At 36.3% G+C, this 8,330-nt stretch overlaps 1 protein-coding gene across 3 annotated transcripts in view; it reads right to left on the bottom strand.

Moving 5' to 3' along the window:
- Positions 1-1,388: 1,388 nt before the first annotated feature.
- The window catches only part of LOC123766710 (irregular chiasm C-roughest protein), a 75,018-nt gene continuing 68,076 nt past the window's right edge, over positions 1,389-8,330 (bottom strand). For 2 of the 3 annotated variants that reach the window (XM_069307682.1, XM_069307681.1), the window contains exons 10-13: positions 7,209-7,367; positions 5,375-5,485; positions 4,252-4,490; positions 1,389-3,899 (exon numbers count right to left, since the gene is read on the bottom strand). In XM_069307682.1, the coding sequence (XP_069163783.1) occupies positions 3,402-3,899; positions 4,252-4,490; positions 5,375-5,485; positions 7,209-7,367 (1,007 nt within the window). In that variant the 3' untranslated portion in view covers positions 1,389-3,401. The remainder of the gene's footprint in view (positions 3,900-4,251; positions 4,491-5,374; positions 5,486-7,208; positions 7,368-8,330) is intronic. The other variant, XM_069307683.1, reaches the window with a different exon arrangement.

Here is an 8,330-nt window from a genome sequence, read left to right as displayed (position 1 = left end):
TGGGCTCAGGGACTGAACCCCACAATTCATTTAGCTAAGCAAGTTACAATCTTGATGAGCTAGTTACAAAATTCAATATAAGTATTATTATATTACGTACTCTGTTCTACTCCGATGGCTTGAACTTGAACCAAAAATGCTTTCCGCAATCTGTTATTTTTCATTGTGATTATTCCAAATAATAATTTAAATACTATGTATTATCGTACCTAATGGCCAGAATGCACTACTTGACCTAGTATGCAAGGCCTGATTTGTCTAATAGGCAGTGCTTTTCGTTATTTAGGAAAATTCAAATTGGTTTATTTGAATCAATATTATATTACATTAAGAACATGAATTATTGACTTTGGTTATGTTTGGTCATATTTCTATTTTCGTTTTAACTCAAATAAAAATTATAAAATCCTATATATTATAAATATAATGGAAAGTTTTATCATACCCTTACATTTTTTTTTAGAAAAATATATAATTGCGGAAAAACTCGGCCAGTTAGGCAAATCAGGCCTTGCAGTAGTGTACCTGCCTAGTTGTACACCTCACCATGGCTATTCGGAGAGCCTGCAGTGTGAGACGCAGGCTAGTTGTTAACATTGGGGGTTGCTAATAAGAATTCACTTGCATGGGGAGCTGCTACAGCTCTTAAGTCGAACAGTGTCACGTAAAGTTGTTGAAGCTCCTAGGCTTGTTGCAGCTGCTTGGTCTACAATGGGGCCATCCCAGCTGGATTGCTTGTGACCTGTAGAAGGTGGTTTTATACACTGCACCACCCCCATTTGGTAGTGCAGTGTATAAACATGGGATTGTGTACCCCTGCCTGTTGACCTAGGTAATCTGGTCAGATTTCCTTCACCAGGTTCTTAGATGCCACTGAAGAAGACAGGAATGCTGGTACAGCAATATGTGTTGCTGTGCAAATGCCTGAGTGTGTAAGTCCTGTGTTTAACTTCTATTCTGTTGTCTAGAATAGATAAATTTTCAAATCTTTTTTTATTTTTTTAATTTTATTCTGATTCCTTCCCCTACCAGGTGCGTCAGTTCTTGGTCTTTCAGCTCCATACTTAGACCACGATGGCATTATCGGCCAGGAGTTTTCGGTGGTGCTGGCACCTGTTGAGGACTCAACCTAGTATCTAAGTGAATCCTTTTGCACACTTCGGCTAGTTCAGTACTTAATTTTTTCTGAACTTTGCAGTTGTCTGTATTGCTTCACTGACTTTCTGAATGTTTTCTCAGTGAGGGTGATCATAAAAATCCCATGCTCTCTCTGCCTTTGTGAGGGAGGTGAGGAGCCAGATTCTGTCTCTGGTCCTCCAGTAGTCCATACAATAAACTATTCAATACATATAAATGTGCAGAGGCAAGAAATAACACCAATCAAGGTACATGTATTAAACCAGTTGTAACTTTTACACTTTATTTACAAAATGTAATGAGACACATAAAACATGTAACAAGACTATATATACTGGCCTCACTGGAACATTAGTGAAGCAAGAGGAAAAATCTTCTTTACAATTGTTTATTTACAACTTTACTAAAGATCATGAGAAAAACTTTTTTATTGTTTACAATGGTTCAATAAAAAATGGTACAAACAAAATTATCGTCAGTCTCGCCAGAATGCCCATATTCATTTTTTCATTTTATTGAAAATATTAATTTTATATTCATTATTTGAAATATTAATTTTTTGAATTATTGTTCACTTAGAAAATACAATATAAATTGTAGATTTTAAAATAACATTTATACAGTATTTCATAATGACTAGTCCATGATACATTTTATAACTTATGAGTATCGGCTTGCATGCATTCCAGAGCAAAATATCATTCATTATGTTTCCTTAATCCACAATGTACAGACGCGAGACCACAGTGCAGGAAAGACAAAAATACAGACACATATATATATATATATATATAAAGAAAAAATATACAAAAGCCCTATTATAAATATCAATAATGTATTTATCATCACAATATATTATCAGTAATGTAATCGTCAAAGGAATTATCATCACTGTACACTATCTTAAATAATGTATAAGCCTTGGAAATGGATATGAGAATGGGAAGAAGTTAATTACATTGGAAAAATTATTATTTTTTAATTATATACAACCTGGAGCCATTTGTGTGTATCCAGACTCACTATTAATGGTGGAATCACTCATAAATATTTTATGAAATACTATATATACAAAAGTTTTATTTTACTGCAAGAGATTTTATTCTCTGAACCAACGTAGAATGTTTTGTAATATCTGCCGTTCCAAAATTGCCATATTTTGTTATTAACAATATTCTTAGTATATATAAGACATTTGCTTTACTTTTCAATGTCTGTTTTTCATTCATTTTAGTAGAAAATCTTCAGTTTGCTTCGTCTAATATTAATAAATTTTATAAATTCACAAAATCATATAACAGAAACTGGGTGATTTTGTTAATGAAATAAGAAGGCAAAAATCCACATGCCAGCATGAGTGACCATTCAGACATAATGTAAAAATCCTTAATTAGCATCAAAAAGCCTAAAAATATAATTGGCAAGTATATATATATGCTCATTTTTTCAGGAATGACTGTCCCAGTGCATAATGTGTTTTGCTGTTAAACAGCTTGAAAACTCAAATCTCAAAAAGCTTGTAACTGTCAAACATAACCAAAGAGAATTCAGTACACATATAAAATATTTGATTGAATTGAGAGATTTGACTAATGCCCCTTAGCAGTAATATTCTTTAGGTAACAGTGTCACTTCCAGTAATTTTTTGTAAGTGGCATCTAAACAAGTTATTACGAGTACAGTATTACTAGGAACCATAAGTGCCAGGGAGGTCTTCCTGTGTCATGATTCTGAAGAACATAAAGAATCCCACTCAATTCTTATTGTATGGCATATTAAACACCAGCTCTGTAACAGTAAAGTGGACTGCTACACACCTACACATACACACTCACATATACACACACACACACACGCATAATATCTTTGGTTCACACAGACTTTGGTGAGTGAGGCACCAGCAGCTTTTGCCTCGAATTATCTAACTCAAGAACAATGCTTGATAGCTCAGTGGCTAGCCAGTTTTATTTGAGCAATTCTGTTTACACATTGAAGGGCAAGTAAGTACTATATTTATATAATTTACTTTCTCTAAGGTCCTTCTAAAACAGCTTAATGGATCACACTATAGATTCCACCATCGAGTTACTGAATATGGCAATCCATTGAAGTGCTTTTTGAAAACTGCTCTTCGGAGATAAATCATAGCAGTTACCACAGACTCAGAATTTAAGGTTCTCTGTGCCTGTCTTTTCAGTACTGCCTGAATTCTATCTGGAGAAAAATATAAAACTCTCCCAAATTAAAGAATTTAAATTGATGTCTCAGATATGTGTGCCATGGACATGTCTTGAGTCAGCTTGTGGCACCATAATGTACTGGTTGTTCATGTTGGTACTAGACCTCAGGTTATTGCGGCCCTGGCCAACATGCCCATACGTGGCACTACTGTTGTTGGCTGTCATGTTGTTAAGGTTGTTGTTGTTGTTAAGATTTTGTGGTGCTCCTCCAGCATAAATGTTCTGAGGAGCAATCCCCGGGTCACCAACATGGGCAGTGCCTCCCCCAGGTTGTAAGGTGCTGTACTCGATGCCTCCGGCACTCCCATACATATTCTGGGGACCTCTGGCACTGGGTGGGGCTCTCAGATAGGGATTGCCATAGACGGCAGAGTATCGGGGGTCCACATTGTTCAGCGGGGGCCCAGTGGAATAGATAGAGTTGCGGTTGTAGTTAATGGGTGGAGGAGGTGGAGGGTTGTAGTCCCGTGAGTAATCCACATACTGTACATATCCACCACTGTTGTTGTTTGGGCTCTCCTGCTTTGTAAAGAAAAAGAAAATTTTTTATCTATGTAGAATTAATAACTTTAGTAAGTACAGAATCCTGCATTTAACTTCCCTATTTTGCATTCTGAATTCTGTACCAGTACTCCTACAATCTCAAACAATTATATAGCTGATAATTAGTTGATCAAATTTAATCTGCAAGTGAAGACAAACTGTTAGTTTTAATTCAAAATACAGTAAAAATATATCAATACTAAGTCTCCCATTCCTTCTCCCTCTCCCATTCCTACTCTCTCTCCCACTCCCAGTACTACTTGCTCTTTCATTCCAATTTCTACAGCTTCTCCCTCTCCCATTCCCTCTGTTTCTCCTCACAACAACCAACCTTTAATGGAAACATTGGATCATTGAAGTCCCCAGCCGAGTATCTTAAATGGTCTTGAAGTTGCCTGCTATTGGGAATGGCTGTATCGGAGGCATCCCAGTCATCATGGGAGCTGTAGTCATCATCTTCAGAAGGAGAGAGGTCACTCCCTGTTGCTGTTCGGGTTTCAACCTTGAGCACAGAGTCGTGAGTTGATGACCTGTCGCTGGAACGCATGCTGTGTTTCTCCAGGCCGGGGTCTGTAAAAGCCATGAGCAGAGTTGTAATACGAGTACTGAAGGGTATGCAGAATGATAGGGTAGTAGTATACATGGAGAAAAGGTAGACAGATTGATGAAGTGGTTGAATACATGGATAAGGCTAAGCAGAATGATGGAGCAGTGGTATACATGGAGAATGATAGTGAGTGTGGTGCAGTGGTGGTATAATTAATAATACAATAATTGTAGTAGTTCCAATGAACAAATCTACAAGGGCCGTGACGAGGATTCGAACCTGCGTCCGAGAGCATCCCAGACACTGCCTTAATAGACTGAGCTATGACATGGTCAAAAGGAGACATGGTTTTGTTCATTTGATGCATCACGCAATTGTGATTTCTGTGTGTAATGCAGTAGTTCCAAGTGTCTGCCAGGTTTGCAGTTTGTAGTTTACAAGGATTTCATCAACATAATTCGTAATAAATTGCTGAGAACATGAGTACACATGTAAAACCAAAGATAATACAACAGCCAGTCCTCGGGAAGTTTGTTCCTGCCTAATTTCAAAAACAAATCCTTGTTATCTCTAGGCTTCCTTATAAAAATTCTTTATACATTTACTTTTGCAGCACTACAGGTGTTTGCTTATTGTATTTGCTAGTTTGAGAATATATATAAAGTAAAAAGCAATTTTTGTGCATGATCCTATATCAATATTTTACAGGTAGTTCACTCAATTTTCAAACCAAGCAATAATCTTAATAAATATTAAGAATGCATCTAATAAAACCTGCAAGTGGTCATGTGAGATTCCTGTAAAAAATAGGATAGGGCAAAGTTTTTGTCAAAATATCCTTAAATAATCCTAACTAAATAACAGTAAGCTCTAAGTTATTCTCCATTGAAGCACCACATGCACCTACCTTTGTAGCTCTTGCCCTTCTTCTTGAAAAGGGCAATGACAACCACAACTACAATGAGGAAGACGATGCCGCCAATGATGGCTACCAAAGTCGTCACAAGAGGCAGACTCTCTGTAGGAAGACATGAAGCTGTTAACACTTGGATGTGCACTGGTTACATCTTTATACTGAGAGTGAGTGGGTAGGTGGATAGCTCTCTTTACCGGATGTGAATACCTCGCTATAAGAAACATGGGGATGTCTAGTTTTATATTGGAATACTAAAGTGGTTATTATTCTATGGAGAATATGCAGATAAGTTAGCCGACTATGGGGAAAATAGGAGTGGTTAGCTCTGTTATGATGTTAGTACTCCTCTTGGTAGGAGGATACATGGGCTCGATAGTTTACAACTCGGGATCAAGGCAATAATGCCTTCACAGATGAGAGTCTGTTCAAGGCTGAAATAGTAAAGTGATAGAGGTACTGCACATCTACCAAATGTAAAAATATATTTGGCAAGATCTGTTCTGAAGCTATTCCTACTTACTGTATTACAATGCACTGTGGACTAATGTGTGTAGTTCATAGATAACCAACCTTAGTGTTTACTTTAATGTCATATTCATATAGCTACTAAATGTACAGATACAAAAAACTCCTTAGTAAATATTAATGCAGAGGGCACTGGCTTTCAAGACTGTCCTGATTACTTTACCATAAGAGGCTGCAATTTCCATAATTATTTTCTACCATACATATTAATAAGTAATGCTGTGACATGACCCTTGCTTTTTCTAGTCACACTCACTGTTTCAAAGAAATATGCACAAACTACTGATTAATGAACTCTGGTCTGAGGTACATTTTCACTGCTCTAACAAGGAAGGATAGCAGAAACAGATAGCGGTGCTAAGCAGAATGCCGGCAAATTGCTGCCTCTGCTAGACTGACCTCTGAAGGCTATTTTAATGGCCATTTCCTTGTCCAATTGGCACACTGTGGGGTGTATTTGAGAGGTTTAGTGCATATGCATAGATAAATAGAAAAATAAATATACAGTGCTATACATATATATAATAAATAAATATTATATATACAAGTGTACAGTACTCTCATACATAAGTATGAGCAGTCTCCGTGGTGTAGTGGTAAGACACTCGCCTGGCGTTCCGCGAGCGCTATGTCATGGGTTCATATCCTGGCCGGGGAGGATTTACTGGGCGCTATTCCTTAACTGTAGCCTCTGTTTAACGCAACAGTAAAATGTGTACTTGGATGAAAAAACGATTCTTCGCGGCAGGGGATCGTATTCCAGGGACCATAGGATTAAGGACTTGCCCGAAACGCTACGCGTACTAGTGGCTGTACAAGAATGTAACAACTCTTGTATATATCTCAAAAAAAAAAAAAAAAAAAAAGTGTTGAATGTTCCTAGGCAATATACAAAGGATGTTTTCAAGTTATTATAAAAAATTTGTCATATGATAACAATAAGGTATCACTACTGAGAATACCCGATAAAATAGACTTCCTTCATTTGAATTCAGGGCACTGAAAAATTTGTCTGGGTTTTCATCAAGCACATTTGAAGAAACTGAAACAATAACTGTGCTGCAATGAGTAACTTACCAGAATTTACCTGTATATACCCGAGGGCCACTAACGCTAGTGGTTTCAACAAGGACAGGAAGCCGGCAGCTTGTTAAAGGTCCCCCCCCCCCATTTGCCTTGATCATTTCCAGTTGGATTTTAAAATTTATTAGAGTTTTGGCATTTGCTGCTTCGACGAGTAGATGGTTCTATTTGAATATAACCCTGTGTGTGAAAAAGCTGTTGTCTATTTAAAGCTTACGTTGTCTTTTGAGGTGTATTTCGGAAGTGTGCGATCCGTAGCCATTCTTAGCGGTGCAATTGTAGAAGCCGAAGTCCTCCGGCTGGGCATCGTGGATTACCAGGGTGTTTTTCACACCACCTGGTGTTGTCTCCTGCAGAATATTATACCTCGACTCATCTGTGGGAAGAGTTGAAGCATTGTTTGTTGAAGTACAGACAAGAAAGAATTAAGAAAAAGTGCATATAATATAGTAATACTGTAATAATAATAGTTAATAATAATTTTATATTTTATTTATAAAAAAATTACAGGGGGTCTCTGATTATGGTAATTACATAAACAGGTATTTGTATTTTGTATAAAGCTACTAACCACACTCAGCATTTTAGGCATACCTTAAGATTAACGTGTGTTTTGATAATAAATTCAGGTATAATACTTGATAATATGAGATGCAAGTTAACACATACTGTGTATAAACATACAGTATATGTTTATTAGAAATTTCGCAAATGATATACAGTTTCATAAAGTGATATTTAATGAAAACAGATGCAGCTATATTTTAGATTCTATAGCTTTATAGTAAAATTATAATAGTACAGTAGTACAGTAGTACAATATTACAATAACAGCAAAAAAAATGGCTTTATTAGGCAGAAGAACTATGCAGGAATTATGCTACAGGGTATAGTAGATATATAAATACTATATAATGTCTATTTGGTACTTCTTTGCATCATTGTTTAATTGGTTAAAAGATGTAAAACACTTTATTCCACAATTTAGAACTTTTAATTTGTATGGAATTTCTGTTTTGGATTAGTTATACTCTTAAAATATCAAATAGTTTATTTGGTGTCTGTAGATTTTGTTGCAGCCATCAAAGAAGAATTTAAGGTAAGGATTTGTACTGTAGTTTAGGGTTTTGAAAATATAGAGTGCACTTGAGAACGTGTGTAATTCTTTCATATCACATATTTTAAAGAATTTAAATAGGTTCCTGCATTCTGTGTGGGTGTGAACTCTCTATTGGCTGTATGATCATTTATGTTGAGTAATTATGGATCTGGGGTATTTTGTTATTGTAGAACCCAGCCACAGATATCTTAGGTGAAATATTGAGAGATAAGTCAATAA

This window comes from Procambarus clarkii, chromosome 60 (genome assembly GCF_040958095.1).
Source record: "Procambarus clarkii isolate CNS0578487 chromosome 60, FALCON_Pclarkii_2.0, whole genome shotgun sequence".
Taxonomy (NCBI): Eukaryota; Metazoa; Arthropoda; class Malacostraca; order Decapoda; family Cambaridae; genus Procambarus; species Procambarus clarkii.
Note: the sequence above shows the minus strand (reverse complement) of the source record. Positions and strands in the feature narration are given on the sequence as shown.